Here is a 21,832-nt window from a genome sequence, read left to right as displayed (position 1 = left end):
CTGGTTAATACCAGTTGTTACTACTCCATGAATTTTTCTAACTTTTAATGATCTAAGCTAGTGGCTTTTAATACTGCTTGTGGTAGTGAATTTGATTGTGTATTGTGGTGCTTTATCTTTATTCTACAGTACTAACTTGAATTTTGGTGTGATGACACCCATGTGAAAAGCTTACAAATGGGAGTTACAGCTACTGTTGTTCACTAGTTCCTGGATATCTGTGCCTTTTTGTACAGTGGATGGTATATTGTGGATCCTGAGCAGTTTGTGGCATACTTAAGAAGACACCCCTTTGTACACTAAGCGCACTTTTTTCATATATTGAGGGCAAGAAGGCAGTGATGTAAACCATGGGGTCACAGGGTAGAATGTTTGTAGGACTGTGTTGGGGTAAGATTGAGGGATGGAGAGGTGTAAAACAGTTTTGCAATTGAGCATTGAAGAGCTAGGTACTTGTTTGCATTCTTACTCCTTTGTAAAGAGCACTCAGATGGCATAATAAGGTGACTTGCTTTGCCAGATTTTAATCTGGAAGCATTGTGTTTAGCCCTTCAGAAAGGGATTTTTCAGGTGTCTTTCACCTTCTGTTTGGGATGGAATCTGGTGCCTCATGAGAGAGCAACACCAAAATCATTTATTAAATCTAGTTAAGTGGCCAGTGACCTCTCTGCAAGTGTTTGCTTGTTGGGGCTAATGCCCTTAATAAAAACAAGCTATTCTGGAAGCAAGGATTTCAAGGGATGGGATCAGGGTGGCGTCAATGGTCACAAGAGTCTCTACTGGGCTTTATTTTTGTTTTTACTTGCATTCCTTTCTGAAATTGATTTGGAAAACTGACAGCAAGCAGAGCCAAGACTGAAATGGAACAGAAGACGGTCGCTGACTCCCAGTAAACACACATTTTTTTTGGACAGCAAAGCAAATTTTAATGATTTTCTTTTGAAATGATGCGATTTTGAAACTTAGGTTGAGAGTGCTGACAAATGGGGCACATGTAGATGCAGAGAAAAGCTGTTTGCAACTTTGGGGAAGCAGTTCTCCTTACTTCACTGTGATTAAAAGGCAAGGGTGCAAAACTTGCAGAAGAAAGGATATTGATGAAGGCTAACTTCACAGGATCCATCTAATTACTCGGACTGGGGGAGTGTTTGTTCAGTTTCTGCCCCTTTTTCCTGTACTCACCTGTCTGTCACTGCCACAACTTTCCTTAGTCCATAAGTTCAGATGGAGAGGCAGCCGAGGTTGATCTCTGGCCTCAACACCCTCCCTCAACTGGACACCCAACACAGGGAGATACTCCTTTGGACTTGGGAGCCCACGAATAGTAGCAACAGCAGTTGCCATACTGCCATATGAGGCATACCCAGTGAATGGTCTGAAACACTCGATCAAGTTCTACTGCTGAAACTAAGCAAGTTTGTTTTGTTAGCAGCTTAGATGGAAGACCACCTGGAAACCATATGTAAGCCTTCAAAAGAAGGCTCAGATACATCATTAATAACTAAGATCAGGGGGTAGGGATGTCAGCAATATGTGACCTTTTCCAAAACACACAGCAGCAGGAAGAAGGCACCCTAAATGTCACAACTTCCTGTCATTAGAACACTGGAAATGGATTGCATTATGCAGTTATGCAGTTAATTGATAAGTGTGCAGCCACTTCCTTTCTCTCAGCATGACTAATAATAAAAGAGGATAAACTGGTACATAGGAAGTGGGGTGTTTCAATCTGGAGGTTGGCTTCCACTGAAATTAAGTCACAAGAATGCTAGTTTGAAGTGGGGCCTAAATAACTTTTTGTGTAGTTACCACCAAGGTAGTAAACTTGTGTCTGGTGGCTATATCACTTAATTTTTTTAATTCCCTGCATGTAGGAAACATATATGGGAAAAGGTTAAGCTAGAGTCGGCCTCCTGAATGTACTTTCTATAAGAAGAACATTTTTATTGTGTGAGGGAGTATTCAGTAATGTGAGCCCACACTTAACAATCTGAAGTTGTAGAATCCAGGCAGTGGCTGATCACTGAGAATTAGGATACCTAAGAGAGCATCTATTAAGAATGATGCTTAGCATTTATGTAGTACTTTATTCAGAACAATTTAAGTACAAAATTTCAGTAAGCTCTACAATGGCTCTCTAATGTAGTGTTGTTACTGTATTGCAGATTGAGGGTGTGGGGCAGGTTGAGAGATGGTAGTTTACTTGTGACAACCCACTGAGATTCATGGTTGAGGTGAGATTTGAACCAGAAGCCTCCTCACAGTTTCATCCAATCTTGCAAATGTTGCTTGTTGAAATGTTTAACCTGGCTCAGTGTATTAGCAGTAATTAAAGAAAAACCCACAGTGTATCCATTTGAAATGGGATTAACCCATTTTTGCCAGGTGTACAGATTTTGTCCCTGTTGCGTATATGGGCAGAAATGACTTTAAAAGCGTGCTATAAGCCGACTTTGCTGGCTTAACTTTTGCTACCCAAATGCTCTTGGAGGGTATCTGAGTCTCCACAGTTGCGAGGTAACAACCAAGTACTCTTTCTACTTACATATGTTGGCTAAATTGTATATCTGGAGGATTGTTGGTTTTTTAAAAAAAGTGGAAAAGCTGGGCATTGCTGGGCATTCCTAACAATGTATTATGGCCATTGTCTTCCCATTGTAAAGAAAGAACAGTAATAGTCAAAGTCGAATTAGCATGATGACTTTTTAGGTCACAATATGCTAAATATTTAATAGCAGGTTACCTTGGAAGGCTCAACAGTTTGACTGTGCAGTGTCTGAGGGAATGCCCTTGTATAAGTGGGCAGGGGGCTTCAGTAGAGGAGTTTCAGCTGCCTGATGAAGTTTTTTTCCTGCTTTCGTATACCTTTGTAGGTGACTATCTTTTATAGACTTATTTACAATGCTGCCTCAAGCTATAGAGATGGTTCTTTGACATGGCCTCGAATATGTTCTCTTGTGTTCTTCCATGATGCCTCAGATTCATGGGACGCCCTCCAAGTTTCCATGCTCCACAGTGGTGATATGCACACATAAAGGGAAGATCTAATTGCCACAACTTCCTGAGAAGTTTTAAAGAAAGTTCTAAAGTTTGAAAGAACAGGCACCTAGAATTCTTTAGGGAAGCAGAGCTCCCAGAAAGCCATAATCCTTGAGACTTACCAAATATACTCATGTATAAGTAAAAAAGCCTTAAAAGTGACCCTGAAAACATGGGTCAACTTATAACATGGGTCAATACAGTAAATAAAGCTTTTATGTGCAGCTGCTTGGTGATGTGGGGGTGGAATTGGGTTGAGAAGCAGGGCGAAGGGGGGTGGGGAAAAAAGGAGCAGTTTTACTTACCAGTAATTGTTCTGAAGTAGCAACAGAAAGCAAACAAAAAATGGTAGCCATTTTAGGCTGCATTCTCTGAAATGATATTTCCAGCATGCTACTATAATGCTTCCAGTGTGGTGAGTTTAAAAACGGCAAAATGTCTCCTTGTTGAGATCAATTGTGCCATGTTTCCAAACACTCCATACATTATGTGGGCCACCATGTTTTTGATAGGTTTCTCTGTTCTTTAGATTGGAAAATAGGAGGAAGTGACATAAGCATAGAGGTGGCCATCTTTTCTAGCTCTGAACCCTCTTGGAGCAATTTTAGCTTGGCTAGCACACTGAAACCTAAAAAAACACAACCCGAGCGCACTGGAAGTTTAAAAAAAACACCTCTTTAGCGCTTCTAGGTTAAAAAAAAAAAAGCTACCTTAGCTGCTTCTCCAAACAGGAAGAGAAGGCGTAATGAGAATGGTATGAGAATGGTAATCTGTATGAGGGTTGGTAATCTGTATGAGGGTTGCTGCTATGGAAATGCAGCAGTATACCCCATGCAAAGCTTACAACTCCCATAAGTACCTTCATCTCCCTTCCTGTTTGGAGAAGAATGTAAAATGGCTTTTTTTTTTGTTTGCTTTTGCTTCAGAACAATTCCTAGTAAGTTTTCAAAGAATTTCACCCCCCCCCAGGTTTTACCCCTTTCTCCTGACTTATCTGAGGGTAATATAAATTCCATTATTTGACTCAAAACCTGTCATTGACTTATTGTTGAGATTGACTTATACTTGAGTATCTATGGTAATGGTCCACAGCCACCTTGGAAACCTTCCAATACGCAATACAGAAACTGTTAAAAATAGTGGTGATGTAGTTTTGGTGTTTGGACCAATAAGAGACATTCTCTCTCTGAATATTTGCTTGAAAGTTTCCCAGTGGGTTCAGTAGGGGCATACTATCAAGTTATTCTAAACCATGGGCTCACTGGGTGACTTCAGGCAAATAGTTTTTCAACTGAGCTGAGAGAGAACTAAGTGGAGTTACCTTCTTCACTTTATGTTCTTCACAATACGTAAAGGTCTTTTTATGCTAAAACGATTAAGGTAAACTTGCTAACATAAGTTGCAACAGGGAAAAGGCTCCAGTATGATGCAGCAAACTACCATTGTATTTAAATAAGGGAATGATTTCTCCTTTGGAGGTTGATGTGTACTGTGAGATTCTGGAGGGTAGATCTGCATCTTGTTGTTTGTTATATATATTGTTATTGCATGACACTGAAATGATATTGCCAGTAGCAGTTGTTGTGCTATACTGTCATAAACGACAAATTCTTGGGTACTGCGATTTATAATGATTCTTGCTTCATGTAGTGTTCAAAACCAGGTTGATGAAGTTATTGATGTTATGCAAGAAAACATCACCAAGGTGATAGAAAGGGGAGAGCGATTGGATGACTTGCAGGATAAGTCAGGTAAGATGCTTAGTGGTGTTTGAGCTGGTTTTCTCTTTTCCCTTGTGGCCTCCAAGAGGCCTGAGCAGCAGAACATTCAATGTGGGATGAGTTCTGTGCACAGAGCAGGGAAAATCCCAGGCATATGGTTGCCTTTGAATGATGGCTTCTCCCTCCCCTGTCTATGCACTGGGTTGGAATTTAAACTTGAAATTTTATTATGTCACCTAAGAATTTCAAACTTTTTTCAGTCTTGCATGCATAATCTTTGTTGCCAAAATTACTTCAAATTCTTTCTTCCTGATAGAAAAATAGGCTATACAAAATCAGTGAATACATCAATAATCTGTGTAATGCCAAGTGAGCATTGGAGATAGCAGCAGCACCAATCTATTTTCCTTGAGCAGCATCATTTCAAAATTTTCTGGATGCTCTGGCCCTCAATGTTGTATTCAGGAATCTTAAAATGGCCTTGGGACCAAGGAAGGTGGGTTACTGTTGCTCCCCTCTTTGGGACCTGGTAAGCCACAGGCTGCTTGCCAGGCAATGTTGGGGGAGCGAAGTAACCCTATTTATATATACTTTTCTTATAAATGCTATCTGTAGTTTAAATGTTAATAAGCAAGCTGACTGTTGACTGGTTCAGACTTGCCCTCCAGTCAGCTACTATATTTGATTTTTATTTGGTTATAATCAGTCTGGAAGGGAGTGCCATTCTAAGCCTAGTCTCAGGAGATGGAATTCTTGAGCACGCTTATACTATGGAACTTCCATGGTGCTCTGCAGCCCGCTGCTGTTTTTCTCCTGAAACATCTGAAATCTTCCCCCACTTTCAATCCTTTGCTTATTCTTGTCTGGGGAGCTTCCCCATGGCATGATAATCCTGGAATGATCCCGGTATCCTGCGCAGAAGTTAAAGGGGCTGCTGCTTCATATGCACAGCAGTGCTTTGTGAGTGTGTTGGCACCTCCCAGGTGTGCACTGAATTTGCTGCATCATGGCAGTTGTGCATATGGCTTGAATTAGGATTCATTTCTGGGAGTCATTCCCGTGTTTGAGAAACAGCTGGATGGATTGTTTTTAGTAAAGTACTGTCGATTAAAGAACTTGTTTCTTTACCTGTTAATGTTTCTGCCACCTTGATATGTGCCTTAGACTTCCCGAACATAATTGCAGAACTAATAAATTGGTGTCATTGATGAGTGCGCAGACAGCAAGACTTAACTAATGTTTCTCCTTGAGGAAACAAATCATGTGGAATTCAGTGTTGCTTTGCAGACACACTTGGTAATTTACTCTTGCTTTTACAACTTTCAGAACACAGAAGAAAGTTCATCCATTTCCTCACCTGTATTCAGTAAGTGTGTGTTTTCTCTTTCTTGTTGGTGCAGAGAGCTTATCAGACAATGCAACAGCTTTTAGCAACCGATCTAAACAGCTCCGAAGACAAATGTGGTGGCGAGGCTGCAAGGTAAGGTCCTGGGGTTCTTTCTGTGTTTCCTTAAACATTAAATGAATTTATGTTGCAGTAGCGATAAACATATACTGGATGTTTGAAACTATGTGCCCATGTCCCTCCTTACACTCTGCAATGAGAATGGATTGAGTTCTTCTCAGATGGCTAGATCTTGCTCTTTGCAATGCAGTTGGATCCATGCAGGTCCCTGAATTCCTCTTGTTCTCTGTAGGCTGAGAACTGGTTCTGTAGTCAGGTACCAGCTTGCTTGTGTGTGTGTATGTGGAAAATTTCTAGCATTCTTTGCAGCTGATTAAGGACTTGTATTTTGTCCTTCTAATGTTTTGCTTGCTGTGCTACAGTGTTCTCAGTTATGTCCTTGTTCTGAAAATATGAATAGATTGACATAGATGGGGTCATTTATTTAGCTGCTTGAATCTGCAGGTTATTATGAAATGAGTCATGCTGTTGAACATGGATTAAGCTAACACATTTGTAGGCAGCTGGGAAATAATTGCTTTTTTCATCTTGTGCTTCCTTCTGCAGATGAAGGCAATTGTGGCTCTGGTTGCTGTTGCTGTCCTGCTAGTGATTATTGGTGAGTAATGATGCACAGGGGGTTTCTTCCTGCACTTCTGTGCTGGAAATTCTCTTTAGAACAAACTTGGTCAATCCAAGTTGATGTTCTGGATCTGCTCTTCTGAAAGAAAACCACACATTCCTTCAGGTCCTGCTGCATACTGCTGAGCTGTGAGCTTAGGATTTGTCAATAAGAATTCCCTTTTGCTGGTGGTACAATTCATTAGCATTTGGAATGTGGGTGTTCAATAGCTTTTTGATATGAATTGTGTCCTTTTAAGAATAGATAGATATTATCCAACCATTGTTAAACTTTAAAACCCTTTGATGTCAGTGGGAGAGAAGTACAGAATGTATGTGTCGACCCAATGTGCGGTGGCAGTGAAGAAGGCCAATTCTATGCTTGGGATCATTAGGAAGGGTATTGAGAACAAAACGGTTAGTATTATAATGCCGTTGTACAAATCGATGGTAAGGCCACACCTGGAGTATTGTGTCCAGTTCTGGTCGCCGCATCTCAAAAAAGACATAGTGGAAATGGAAAAGGTGCAAAAGAGAGCGACTAAGATGATTACGGGGCTGGGGCACCTTCCTTATGAGGAAAGGCTACGGCGTTTGGGCCTCTTCAGCCTAGAAAAGAGACGCTTGAGGGGGGACATGATTGAGACATACAAAATTATGCAGGGGATGGACAGAGTGGATAGGGAGATGCTCTTTACACTCTCACATAATACCAGAACCAGGGGACATCCACTAAAATTGTGTGTTGGGCGGGTTAGGACAGACAAAAGAAAATATTTCTTTACTCAGCGCGTGGTCGGTCTGTGGAACTCCTTGCCACAGGATGTGGTGCTGGCGTCTAGCCTAGACGCCTTTAAAAGGGGATTGGACGAGTTTCTGGAGGAAAACTCCATTATGGGGTACAAGCCATGATGTGTATGCGCAACCTCCTGATTTTAGGAATGGGTTAAGTCAGAATGCCAGATGTAGGGGAGAGCACCAGGATGAGGTCTCTTGTTATCTGGTGTGCTCCCTGGGGCATTTGGTGGGCCGCTGTGAGATACAGGAAGCTGGACTAGATGGGCCTATGGCCTGATCCAGTGGGGCTGTTCTTATGTTCTTATGTTATGTTCTTATGTGCTTAACTCAAACTTCTCACAGCTCAGAGTGTGTTTGCAGTTCCTTCATCATGATAGGCAGGGACAGCAACCAACTGCACAACTGTAAAACGGTTTAAAATGGTACCCATATAATGAATATTGAGAACCAGCTACTACTTCAATAGAGATAAATAGGATGGATGGTGGAAGGGAGATAAGTAGGATAGTGGGAGGGTGTCATGAAAGCAGAAGGATATTCTTTCCCATCTTGGCACAGGATTGGGAAAGAATGCATAAAAAGCAAGCATGGGTAGTTTGGTGTTCTTGGATATAATCTCAAGCATGGTGCATACGCTTGGAAGGTGGGTGAAAATTTGGATTAGGACTCAAGATAGGTGGGGCTATGTGGATTTATAGCACAGAATGCAGTATTGGTTTCAAAATTTGACGTCTTGAGGAGTGTGTGAGAGAGAATAAATTTCTAGCTCTTGTAGTAGCAGAGGTAGGTTTAACAAGTATGCAGCCAGTATGTGAAGAAATGTATGAAAGCAGAGTAGTATTTTCCAGTGTATGATATGGGAAAATGAGATCATCATCTCGAGATACTGAACTATACTGATAAAGAGCATGCCCTTAATCTTGCTGAGAGACCACTCAGAGCCCAACATGAGAGTAGGATATCGTACTATAGAGCAGGGGTGTCCAAAGATCTTGTCAGGAGGGCCACATCATCTCTCTGACACTGTGTCAGGGGCTGAGGAAAAAAGAATTAATTTACATTTCAAATTTAAATAAATTTACATAAGTTTACATAAATGAATATATTAAAGATGAACTTACATGAATGGATGCAGGTCTTGCAATAGCTCAAGGCCTATAAAAGGCCTTGCACATAGCAAGGCTGGCCTTTCCTTTGCTGCCGCTACTATATCACAGACATGAAACAGCAAGCAGTGGGGGAAGCCCTCATCCCACAGCTCACGCGAGAGGTCAAACAGTCACCCTCACACTGAGAGCAGTTGCGTTGGGCCAGTGCAGGTTCCAACAAATCTCCGGAGGGCCAGAGGCTCATTGGAGACTGGGGGCTCCCTGAGGGCCACATTGAGAGGCCTCGAGGGCCACATGTGGCCCCAGGGCCGGGGTTTGGGCACCCCTGCTATAGAGCAACCTTCAGCGACCTTAAATATGCCTTTCATAGCTCTCGTAGCATTTTAGTGCCTTTCATAGCTCTTGTGTTCCTACAGTTAGCAACAGTCAAATAAATTAGGCATATCTATTTCCAGTATAATTCTACGCATTTTTGTACAGCAAGTTGCACTGAGTTCAGTGCGATTTTCTACATAATGTGTTCAAGGTTCAAGCTTAACTTGCATGTAGAAATCACAGAACTGCTATTTTGTGTTTTTTAATATGGAGTACAGAGAGTTCTGGAAATATAGGTCTCTGTTATTTCTCTGAGGCCTTCACCTGGGACTTTTCCTTTTCTGTATCAAATGTCACTCTGTTTAACATCTAAAAAGACATTATATGGCAACCAATAAAAAGGAATGGATAATGAAGGTCAGGATAAGTGTGTGTGTGAAAGGAACATTAGTGAATACTATGGGGGAACGACGACAATATGGCAGCGCCCAGTGAGTTTAAGATTTGTCTTAGGCTGTGAGTCTCCTGGCTCTCCCTTCCTTCTATAATATAATATTTATCCATTTGAGATTGAATGTTTATCAATTTGAGATTGGGATTAGTGACTAGGGGCCCAATCCTATTCAACTTTCTAATGCTGGTGTCGCCACAGTGCAGCTCCGATGAAAGGGAATACACATTCCCTTACCTGGAGGAGGCTTCCGTAACTACCCCCCTACTATAGGATGCAGCACAGGCTCTGTTGGCATGGCTGCACCAGCACTGGAACATTGGTTAGATTTTGGCCCTAGGTCTGTTTTCTTTTTTTTCTTTTTCCCCCCCAAAAACAAATATAAACAAACACACATAACAAATAACACAAAAAACATTCACTACACACACAAAAAAGGGTGCAGGAAATCATATGTCATTATCATATATCACTAAAACTAATAAATCATTACATATCTTAATCAATTTCCTCTTCTAAATTTACCTCTTAATATCATTTTTCATTCCTCCTTTTTCTATTATATCATATCAAATATAATATATATGTAATACAATCATCTAAATGCCCTATCAAATATTTCTAAAACTTCATTTTCAACCAAGCATAAAATGGTTTCCATTACTCAATTTGTGTTGGTTTTCGTTGTTGATCCAAATTTTCTGAAAACCTTTCCATTTCCACCACATTCATTTTCTCTATTAATTCATCTCATTGGTATTTTAAAATCTTCCAATATCTAACATATAAAATCATTCTGTCCATCCATTCTGATATTAATCTGAGAGTCTTTTGCGACATATCTTCTCCTTTCTCTTCTGGTATATTTTGTATCCTCACCACTTGAGCTGCACTATCCATCTGGATTTCCATTAACGTTGTCTCTGCGTCGTGCTGATTTTCTTCCACCTTCGATATTTTAACTTGGTCTTTTCTTATCTTTTTTCCCAATCTCTCAATCTCTTGTTTGTCTTCGGATGTAATTTTCACATTTATCAAGTGTCCACTGAGTTCATCTAATCATTTAGTTAAAGCATCCACACTGTCTTGGGTCTGTGCAGATTGATTTATTTGTTGCTGTACCATTACCAACTGTTTTCCATGTTGTCTTGCGTAGTCTGTTTCCAGTCTTTCCCTTTTGCTTCCTTTTGTATTAATTTTCCAAATCCCGTCTCCAGCACTGGCAAACTTCGGACTTTCTTACTGGCCATCTTCGTTCTTCCTTCCTGTGGAACTCAAATTTTTTGCCTGCACTGCTCTTTAAGACCACTAGATGTCTTCAGTGTATTATCTTCCTTGCTCCACTTATAAACACAAATCCAGTTCTTGCAATGTCTTTTTAAATCCACTAGATGTCACTGGTGCACTGTTTTGTTCCTGTTCTCTTATCTTATTTATACTTGTAGTCTTGGCAACCACATTCCTTGGTCTGCAAGAATCTCAAAACATCCAGCTGTTTTCAGGCAATCCCAAACAATAGTATCAAACCAAGGAAATAGACACTCCAATACACAAACTTTATCCAAGGACAGTTAATTTGTAATCCACCGAAATTCAAAGTTGTAAAGTTGTAATTATATTTTCAGATAACCATAACAAGCTTGGTAAATCTCTTCTACGATTTCTCCTCACACCGATAAACAGCTGAGGGGGGGACCTCCTCCCTCCTCTTCTTCTCACGGCAAAAAGAGCCAAATCAGGCAATCAGTTACTCAATCCATGCCAGGCATACACAAACAGATTAACACTTACTTAAGTCTTTCAAAGTCTTTCCCTGCTGGGGCCTTCAGCTTGATTCAACACAAATTCTTCACCAGTACTGCCAAGACGGCGAAATCTCCTGGGAAAGCCCCCCTGGCGGGGCTTATCTCCTCAGGAATTGTGCCATCACATGGAGGAATTTGTCTCTCCTGGCAAACATCCCTGGGTCTCCTTGGATCCGCAGTTTTTTGGGAAAAAACAGAGTGCCTTTCAAGAGCTTGAGAAGGCACACCTGCTCAGCTGCTGTCTGGCCCTTCCCCCCAGGTATGTTTTCTGATAGGAATGAATCCATAGGCTCAATTGGGATCACTGGATTTTCTTCCAGGAGTAGTCAACCTGTCTTCAGAATATTTCTGGACAGAGCTATGTCTGCAAAAGCTCATAACTTTGAGCCAAGTGGCACTGGAAATAATGGCATGCCACAGTGATATGTGGGGAGGGATCTTTCCCAGTCATGGCATCAAAGTAGCCAAATCCATTACGGAAGTGTGTGTTACAGGCATAGCTTTTACCAATGATACTGCACTGCCACCTTGTTCACATGCTGTTTAAGGCATGAGTTGGAAGAGAAGCTAACTATTCTTGGAATGGGGTTGACTGGCGAGATGTTCATGAAAAATCCCATCTGCTTTGAGTTGAGAACTGAACAGAGGTGGAGGAAACAGAATGTTCACTAAAGCTATTTGGACTAGGAAATACTCCCCTTTCCATCCTCTTGATTTTTGGCTGAAAGGGTCAGTTTAATTGTCTTCAAATGTGTGATCCACCTTACTGTAAACTTTAAAGAATACAACTATAAAGCTCCCCACAAAACCCTTATATATCCCTGGCTACTAAATGTATGTCCATTTAGAGGAGCTTTTGCGGGATGGCTGACTGTGCCACACCACAAGAGAATAGGTGTTGCAAAACTGAGGAGCACAACTAATGATGTGCTGTTGTTGCTTAATCTTGGTACACATGTGGTATGCATTAAAGGGTACTCTAAATTGATCTTGGAGGGAATGTTCAGATGTTCAAGGAGGCAAGACTTTAGGCAGTGAAATCCTAAACATGCTTAATCAGAAGTCTTCAGTGTAGGATTTGCTTTCTAATAAGTGAGTGTTGGATTGCAGGCTAACAGAGGGCTGAAATTGATTGACTGGCTGACTCATTTGCACATTCCTCAAAGATGCTTCTTTTTCTGTCTTGTGCAGTTCCCATCATCCTCAAATACCACACTTGACTTGCTGATGGAGATCATGGTGGGCATGACTTTGGAGAGATGGCAAAGCAAGCAGCTGCGTGATTTCAGTGGACCATAATCTGTACATAGCTTTGAAATGTTTTTTTCCTTGGAGACAAGTGCCTAGTTCTAACAAAGGCATTTGGAAGACCTGGCAAACCATTCTTTTTCAGCCAAGAACTCTAGTCTCAATTTAGCATCCAAATCTCATTGTTCCTCTGAAGGAAGTCCAGTTTGGAGCCAGAAGCTTGTCAGTATTTCTTTTTTTTAAGGTTGTATTTATTGCTTACTGGTAATGATGTTATTTATAATTTAACAATTTCTTATTACTGCTGGCAGAGGTCAATGGAGGAAGAGTGGGGTTGTGGGGAAGGAAGCATTTAAAGTCTATATCATTGTTTTTGTGTTTTTTAAAACCCTGTCTGGTTGAATGAATAACTGCAAAGATGTCACTTTCTCATGGTTTAAAAACATGGGATTTGCAAGCAAATTTTCTGTACTTGATAAGGTATCTAGAAGCTCCATGTTCTTGATATTATTGCTTATGAATGTGACCTAAAAGCATTCCAGTAAAAACCTATTTTTGACTGTAAGCAGGTTGTAGATTATTGAAGCAAAGGAAACCTCTCATTTGTTAAAGACAATCCACTGCCAGTTCTGGATGAAATAAAAATGGCACTTTTGGCCTCTGCATCCACAATGGTAGGGTTTCTAATGTCAAATAACAGCAAGCAATGTACTATTCTATATTTATATAAAAAGGTGTTCTGGATGTCCATATTTGGACCTATATAAGAATATTCAAGGCCTCGTTTATTTAAAAAATAAAAATAGCATAGCTAGTGGATTGATCTCACTATAGCGCTAGCACATTTGGATCAGTCCTGAAAAATATGAGATGACATTAATACTGTATGTACACAGTGTGGTTTAGATAAAGAAGAGAAGCCAGAAATGGTTAAGCCCTCCTCCTGCCCAGTCTGGAAATATAAGGCCTGCAAGTTAACTCTGGCTGCAACCCTGTTACCTGGGAGTAAGTACTACTGAATTCAGTGAGGCTTATTTCTGAGTAGACATGCACTGTCCACTGTCAGGATTGTACTGACAGTTTAGGATCCAGTTCAGTCTTGAAATCCACGGGTTCTTTCCAATGCAGAGATTATGGGGAGTGGGGAAGAAAAACTGGAGCAATTCGGAATGGGGAGAAGGCAAACTTGGAGCAAAGCAGGGGGCTGAAGGAGAGAATGGGCACTGCTGGAGCAAACTGTGGGGAGAAGGGAGTTGGAAGGCAACATTGAGAGGGAATAGGGCTGAGAAGATAGGAAAAGGGGGGAGAAGAGATGGAGAGCCATGTTCCCATCCACCTCCTTACTCACTTTGGAAAATCAAAGTAACCTTAGTGGCAGGAGGATGACTTCTTATTTAGGTTGGGACTAGAACCAGTCTGGGAATATGTGGAGGCCATAGCCTGCCTGCCATCCATTGAGAGAGAAAGGAAGAACAATGCCAAGGAGGCCTGAATGCAAGGCTGCTGCTGTCATCAGGTGAGTTTCAGACTTGTACAGAGCTTCCGGCTGCAGCAGTGGCAGGACTGTTTCATTGTTCTGCAAGCAGCTAGGCTGGCAGCAGTGAGGAGGTCAAGCAGCATTAACTCAGTGGTAGATTTCTCCACTTCACACATCTGAGTGAATGTTTTGGCTTGCCTCATCTGTTGCCCTGTCCTGCTACCAGCAATCCCTCTTCTGCACAGTCTACTTTTAGCTGCTCGTTGCCCACCTAGTGGGGCCTTTGTAAACCTCTTATGCATATTGCCAGAGCACAGCAGAATTGGATTCAGGTTCTTCTTGTGGCAGCCAGCCACACAAAACTAACCACATAAAGCAGATTTATGTTATAATCCGCCTTCCTGGTCCAGAAAATAGACCACCCCAGGGTCTATGCAATAAAAACAAGTTCATAAATTAAAAATGCATAGCAGCCCATAAAATCAGTCAATAAAAGATAAAAACAGACAAATCAGAGTGCCCACTAAGATATGCAACAGTCAGGTTTGACAAAACAAAGTTCTTAAACTGTAGGAAGGGTCCTTAAACATCTTCTGGGGGAGAGACTGCCAAAAGGGGGTTGCTGCTACAAAGAGAGCCATCTTGTTCCCCTCCCAACACACCTGACAACCCTAGCAGATCAGGTACCAAGGGGGAGACCCTACATTTTTTTCCACCTCCCCCTGCAATTCTTAGTTCTTGATAGAGGTAAGTGTGAGTTAACTGAAGAAGCCAAATCCATGCCGTCATTGGTAGGCATCTAATATTCCATGTTGTGTCAATATTTCTTGTTTCAGGAGGGTTGTAGCCTGGGCATCTCAGGCCACTTCAGTGCTTTTTTCATTGGAGTGAATTCGAAAGGAAAGCAAGTGCTAATAATTTCCTTAGGGCCTCTTAGCTGTTCTCTTAACAGGAAGCAATAAATGTGATTGGAATGTTCTTTAAACAAAATAATGGCTAATCCATAGGAAATAAAGAACAGTTTGTAAACTTGAAGAGTGCCTGTTTTTCTAAGTGCAGAAAAGCCATAATTATGAAAAAGTATAGAAATCAGATACTAACCCAAAGAGCTGGCTTGTGGATTTTTGTAAGAGAAATAACTTCCTGTACTTTCCCTGCACAAATCTTGCCAGAGGTTGAGATGGGTGGGGACTCTTATCCCCACATTTTGCTTAGCATCTGAAGGAATTCCAGGAAACTGCTGATTTTTTTTATTTGCTTATTAATTTATATTGCTTTCTAACATCAAAGTTCACAAAGTATTTCAGGTAACAATTTTTTTTAAAGTGGTCCTTGTCCCCAAAAGGTTCATAATCTAAAAAGAAAACAGCCACCAGAAGAGATCCTGTGCTGGGGTGAATAGGAACAAGGGTGATCTCTCTGCTAAATATAAGAGAACCACTATTTCTGAAAAGTGCCTCTTAGCCCATTAACTGAACAAACTTAATTGCATTACTTAGGGCTTTTTTATCTCTAGGTTTTAGCACCTTGTTCTGGAGTTAAAAGTGCTGTTCAAAGTAATGCCCTCTACAGGTCTACCAAATGTGTTGTGGGAGAAGCTGGAACGTGCATCCCATCTCAAGGGTGGAAAGCCTTCATGTGTGCAGCTGTACTCAGACATCCTTTTCAAACTTTATGCTTATGTGTAAAAGACAGGGAAAGGCAGATAACAGGCATGCTAATATGCAGTCCTGCCTTTCCCTTTCTTGTGTTTGCAAGGTATCTGACGAAGTTTAGCTGAACTGCTCTATTCTATCAGACTGAATGGAGAACTGCCATAGAGTGGCTACAGCTGTGAGCTGTCTAGTCTCTGCACCATTCATAATTTTATAAGCATCTCAGGTCTCATATGCAGCAAAATCCTATGTGTGTCTACTCAGAAGTAAGTTCCATTGAGCAGTGGCATAACTAAGGCATAAGGCATAACTAAAGCACAATCCTAACCAGGTCTGTTCAGAAGTAAGTTCTATTTTGTTCAATGGGCCTTACTCTCAGGAAAATGTGGTTAGGATTGCAGCCTTCCTCACTCATCCCACTTAAGTAAATGAGGCTGTAAATGGTGGCTGTAACTTAATAATTAACATATAGTCAATTCTTTGCTTAAATGAGGCAGGATCATGGAATGCTTGTGGATAATCCTCTAAAAACATCCATTCCGTATGTCATACACAACTCCATATGCAGAGTATTATGTAGTAAGAACATAAGAACACCCTCTTCGTGCTGCTTTTTCACCTGTATAAAGCTACCTTCCAGGCAGTCCACTGGTCCCTCTATTGCAGTGTTGCCTACCAGAGGGTCTGAACCCGAGACAAGGAAGGTGAGATGATCCGCATCTCTTACCTCAAGCTCAGTGCTGCCTCCTTCTTCTGCATTGTCCTATTGTCTTCAACCAGTTCCCAATCCATGAGAGGACCTGCCCTCTAATTCCCTGATTGTGGAGTTTTCTCAGTAGCCTTTGGTGAGGGACTGTGTCAAACGCCTTCTGAAAGTCCAGATATATAATGTCTACACGTTCTCCTGCATCCACATGCCTGTTGACCTTTTCAAAGAATTCTATAAGGTTCGTGAGGCAAGACTTACCCTTACAGAAGCCATGCTGATTCTCCTTCAGCAAGGCCTGTTCGTCTGTGTTTTGAGATCCTATCTTTGATGAGGCATTCCACCATCTTACCCGGTATAGATGTTAGGCTGACCTCCCTAAAGTTTCCCGGGTCCCCCCTCCTTCCCTTTTTAAAGGTCGGTGTGATAGTTGCTATCCTCCAATCCTCTGGCACCGTGGTCGTTTTGAGGGACAAGTTGCATATTTTAGTCAAGAGATCAGCAACTTCATTCTTAATACCTTAATAACTCTTGGGTGGATGCCATCAGGGCCATCAGGTGACTTATTGATCTTTAATTTATCAATGAGGTCTGAAACATCTTCTCTTAACCTCTATCTGACATAATTCTTTGGTCAGGAGGGGCCGTTCGGGCAGCGGTATCTGCCTGAGGTCTTCTGCTGTGAAGACAGATGCAAAGGACTCATTTAATTTCTCTGGCATCTCTAAGTCTCCTTTTATTTCCCCTTTCCCTCCCTCAACATCCAGAGGGCCAACTGCTTCTCTGGCGGCTTTCCTGCTTCTAACATATTTGAAGAAGCTTTTATTATTCCCCTGAATGTAATTATATACATACATACATAATGAACAATAATCAGCTAGGAAACCATCCAGAAGAATCAGGGGTGCTACTTGGATTGGCCAAATGGGGTGTTGCCTGAGAGCTCAAACTCCTGGTACTTATGGGAGTGATAGGAGATGCCAGGGGGGCCCAGTGCAGGGATTTTTTCCCCACTACCCCCAGCAGCCTGTAGAGCAGGGCAGGACTATTTTTCTAGGCTAGTGTGACAGATGAACATTCCCCTTGCTGTCCAGTTTTAGGAGAGATGTGATTTCCAAGGAACTATCCGACACTCCAAGTTGCTTAAGCAGGTAAGTTAGGCTTTGCATTTAACTTTCCTGAATGGCTGCCATTCTGTAGAGGATATCACTCAGTGGGAAAGTCCCGAAGCATTGAGCCCAGGCTTTTCCAGAGATGGACAATTTCCTATTAGTTGCATGGCAGTATTATAGTCTGCATATTGCAGACAATTTGCCCGAGGCTACCTAGTGAATGCATGGCTGAGCTGAACTCTCCTAGCCTTTTAACTGAAATAGCACAATACCTACGGTAGTTACTCGCCTATAGTATGTGAAATTTTTGCCAAGTAATCAAGCTCCAATTCTCACTTCGCCTGATCTCTGGGTCAATCAGAGGGTAGAGACTTTCAACTCTGAAGTTTCTTTCTCAAGCAGCAGGCAGGCACAGCTCCTTAGAAGCAATTTGTTAACCTTTTGTTCTCCTTCCTTCTTTCCCTTTTGCAAATTCTTGCAAAGCAGTTCTGTTTTTTGAAACACCAGGATGGGAATCCTCCTTTCCATTTGAAGCAGGCTACAGTTCAATGCACCCTTACCTAAGAACAACACCCATGGAAAGCAGTGGGTTTACTTCTGAGTAAAAAGGGTTGCAAATATATGCAGCTGCATCTCTCTGCTGTGAATTGAATTGCACACTCCCAGTTATGTGTTATGGGTTGTATGTTGTATGTAGAGCTTCTGGCTTAACATACCAGACACCTTAAAGGTGGATTTGATTCATGGATCTCCTGCAGTGGTTCCCAACCTTTTTCACTTGCATATCCCTTGGCAGCCCATTTCCATAAATTGTATCCTTCATATTAGCAAAATGTTTGTAATTAATAATACAAGCCCTCATCTCCTCTATATGAAAGTCCAGACTTCATGTATCACAGTGTTTTCTCTTTTTATCCTTTTGAAGAACAGAAGACTCTGCCTATGCACTGTTTTGCACCAGAAGTGTGCTGAGAAATTCTGGCTGTTTGATCACTTTCCATATTATGTTTCAGCTTTTTTACTGTGCTGGTTTTCAATCACTGGTTCATACATGAATTGATGACCAAACACTAGCTATTGGTGGGGCTTTCACAGCCAACTAGCTACCTCCCTTCCTGCCTTGCAAGGCATTCTGGAGCACGACCTGCCTTTTGTTGCCATTATTCCATTCTTTTTCAAGTACCCCTAAAGGTCCTGTTGAGTGTCCCTGGGAGTACATGAATACCAGGTTGGGAACCACTGTTTTATGTTGTTTACAGTGCACTTACTCTGATAGTGCTTACAAAAAGGTGATGAAGACCAGAATTTAAAAAGAATAAAAATGTATCTTAGGATCTTTTACTATGTTTTTAATAAATTAGAGACTACAGTTCTTAGGTAACAATGTGGGTTACGTATTATTCAGGATCTGGCCTCGGGTAAAATCAGACAAAACTATAGTCAGACACGCCCCTAAGTTCAACCCCTGACTTATCCGAGGGTCATAGAAAATTCCATGATGGTTGACTCAAAACCTGCCCTCAACTTATCTGTGGGATCGACTTATAGGTGAGTGTCTGCGGTGAATTCGCGCCGGGCTGGCTGCTTTCAATGGCAGCCTGAGCTGGAGACTTTCAGCAGCAGCCTGGTATCCACACACTTGCAATGCTAGCGGACAACCACACTGCATTCTATGTGTTTTGATTGCTGAAAATATTACTATTGCTATGGAACTAGTTGTTGACATAGCAATCCTTTGCATGGTTACACAGAAATAAGCTATAGATCAGTGTTTCTCAACTGCGGGTTGGGATCACTAGTAGGGTCACAAGCCAATTTCTGGTGGGTTCCCATTCATTTCAATATTTTATTTTTAACATATTAGACTTGATGCTACCATGGTATGTGGCTGCATTTGGGGAAATGTTACAGACCTGTACTTTTATTCTTTTAGCAATGATAGTAAATGAGATTTACTCCTGGGTAAGAGTGGGTAGGATTGCATCCTAGGATTGTTAAAATTGTTCCTGCTTGATGATGTCACTTCCGATCATGACATCACTTCTGGTGGGTCCTGACAGATTCTCATTCTAAAAAGTGGATCCTGATGCTAAATGCGTGAGAACCACTGATATAGATGGTTTTAAGCATATGTACTCTGAATTTTTGTATCAATTATGTGTTGCCTTTTCTTGTGCTTTTCTTGTTCATCTTAAGGTGCAACTAGTGCCACCTTAGTTAATTTCATACATAGACAGATCAAGTAATGCTGCTAAAGCTTTGCTTACCACAATTCGCAGGAAATGACTGTAGAAAGTTGGATAAATATAAAACCAGCAGCATGCACCAGCCCTCTGCTAATAACTCATTTCTTGACTTCTTACAAATCACTGGAAAAGCTCAGTGCTTTTGTGATGTGAGGACAGATGTTTCCTCACAGATGTGAGGACAATGACACACATGATATCTGCAATAGTTTCTAATTGCTAGTCCATCTAGAACTGGAACTGTTCAGGTTCAACATGCCCAACCTTTCACATACATCTGCAGAACTGAAGCAGTTCTCCAGCTCTCTCACATGGCCATCTCATCCTGAGGCCTTCTTGGCTACCCTTTTAAAGAGGCAATACACACCAATTCCGCCTGGAACATAATATAATGCTCACACTATATGCTGTTCCCCTTGCAAAAAAAACAAAAAAACCAATGCCCATCCTCCTGGGTAAGATCCCACTTATATGTGTTTTCAGAGGTAAGTCTTTTTCAGTAATGGTGCTACTCCGTGCAGATGTTTTAATTAGTAACTTCTTCCTTCCCTCCCTTATCTTTTAAAGCAGCTACTTAAGCCCTCTTTGAACTTAATGACACGGACACAGGGCCAACCAGAGACCTCCTGAGGCAGTATCCCCAAAGCTGCCTCCCTTACCCAATGATATGCCACCCCTGTTCTCCAATGTCACCGCTCAGTACTCTCCTCTCTGCATTTCCTCTCTGTCCCCTTTCATTTCCAATCCAGAGAAAGGGAGGGAGGAGCAGTGGAGTCAAGAAGGTGGGCACCCCCCACCAATTGCTGCCTGAGGTGACAACTTCAGTTGGCCTCATGGCTATTGACCTTGCACGGATGCTGTCTATGCCAGTGTTTCTCGATGTTTGTCTTCTGCTGTTCCACTTTGCATGGTCCACCTGTTTGAAGTACCACTGGAAGTAAATGGCAATGATATCATTGCTAGGTATGTCTGGGTTGGGAGGCCAGATGTGAAGTGACCAACAGCAGTAAGAGGCTCGGGGTAGGCGGGAGGACTTAGTGGAAAATCATGCTTTGGAGCCTCCTACTGCTGTTTGTTGTATCACATTCCTGGTCCTGCCGGATGGCAGGTAGCCAGGGGTCCCATGAGTACCACCAGATACCACCTCACGTACCACTGGTAATACCCATACAACTGGTTGAGAAACACTAATCTGTGCTATTGGAGCCCCCCTGAAACTGCACCAGTGAGCCCTGCCCCCACAACAAAGTTATCTTAAAGCACCACTCCAAGCACTGGGGGTACTTCTACTAGAGGGGCTTCTTCCTACAAACAAGAATGCTGATTGTCCACTATTCTTGATTATATCGAAAAAGTCTCTGCAGATGCAGGATTTGCTGGGGCAGACAAATGCTGTTTGTGTGGTGGGGGGGCTTACAGATGCACTCTTAGCCTCTCCCCTTGTGAGGGAGTGTGAGATCTGAACAGGGTTTCTGCACCATCCTGGTCCCTTGCAGAGGCAGCTGTATTCCTGAGTTAAGCCCTTAATTAATGAGTTCCTCTTCAAAGGAAAGGGGCTTATTTGGATTTAATTCCTTGTTTCTTCTCTGCAGCCCAGACAATTTTTCATTATTAGATTTTTATTTTTTTATAAAGTCAGATAATAATGAACCTCCTCCCCAAACTCCTTTTTGTAGTCTGTTCTGGAACGCTGTAGCCACGAAAAGTGGTGAGCCAGATACAATTTATTAGGTGCTTTAAGAGAAAGGGGTGAGGGGGAAGCTACTGATGAAAAAAGTGGTTCAGAAAAATCCCCTTGGTGCTTTGGCAATCTGCACTGGACAGACACTTTAAGGAATAAAAGAAAAATCAGGTCTGAAGAAACCATGTGATACAAACTGAAAATGGTGGAGCAGAGCTGGTTGGGAACAATGGTAGTACTACCCAAGATAGTGAGAAACTAGTGGAACTTCAGCTTTCCAGCCCAAGTGTCCAGTGTCAAAGAGCCTGGCACTCACAGCCATCAAGCCATGCACTTTGCAGACACGCATTAGCTGCAGATCGGGCTCTATGTATTTATAGTTTGTGTGTGTGTGTCCAGGATAA

At 41.8% G+C, this 21,832-nt stretch overlaps 1 protein-coding gene across 6 annotated transcripts in view; it reads left to right on the top strand.

Moving 5' to 3' along the window:
* LOC136649575 (vesicle-associated membrane protein 4) overlaps positions 1 to 21,832 on the top strand; it is a 44,853-nt gene that overhangs the window by 10,512 nt on the left and 12,509 nt on the right. For 5 of the 6 annotated variants that reach the window (XM_066626319.1, XM_066626321.1, XM_066626320.1 and 2 more), the window contains exons 5-7: positions 4,690 to 4,790; positions 6,161 to 6,240; positions 6,772 to 6,823. In XM_066626319.1, coding sequence (XP_066482416.1) covers positions 4,690 to 4,790; positions 6,161 to 6,240; positions 6,772 to 6,823 — 233 coding nt within the window. Of the gene's footprint in view, positions 1 to 4,689; positions 4,791 to 6,160; positions 6,241 to 6,771; positions 6,824 to 12,494; positions 15,031 to 21,832 lie in introns of those variants that run through there. The other variant, XM_066626323.1, reaches the window with a different exon arrangement.

The sequence above is a fragment of the Tiliqua scincoides genome, chromosome 4 (assembly GCF_035046505.1).
Source record: "Tiliqua scincoides isolate rTilSci1 chromosome 4, rTilSci1.hap2, whole genome shotgun sequence".
Classification (NCBI taxonomy): Eukaryota; Metazoa; Chordata; class Lepidosauria; order Squamata; family Scincidae; genus Tiliqua; species Tiliqua scincoides.
Note: the sequence above shows the minus strand (reverse complement) of the source record. Positions and strands in the feature narration are given on the sequence as shown.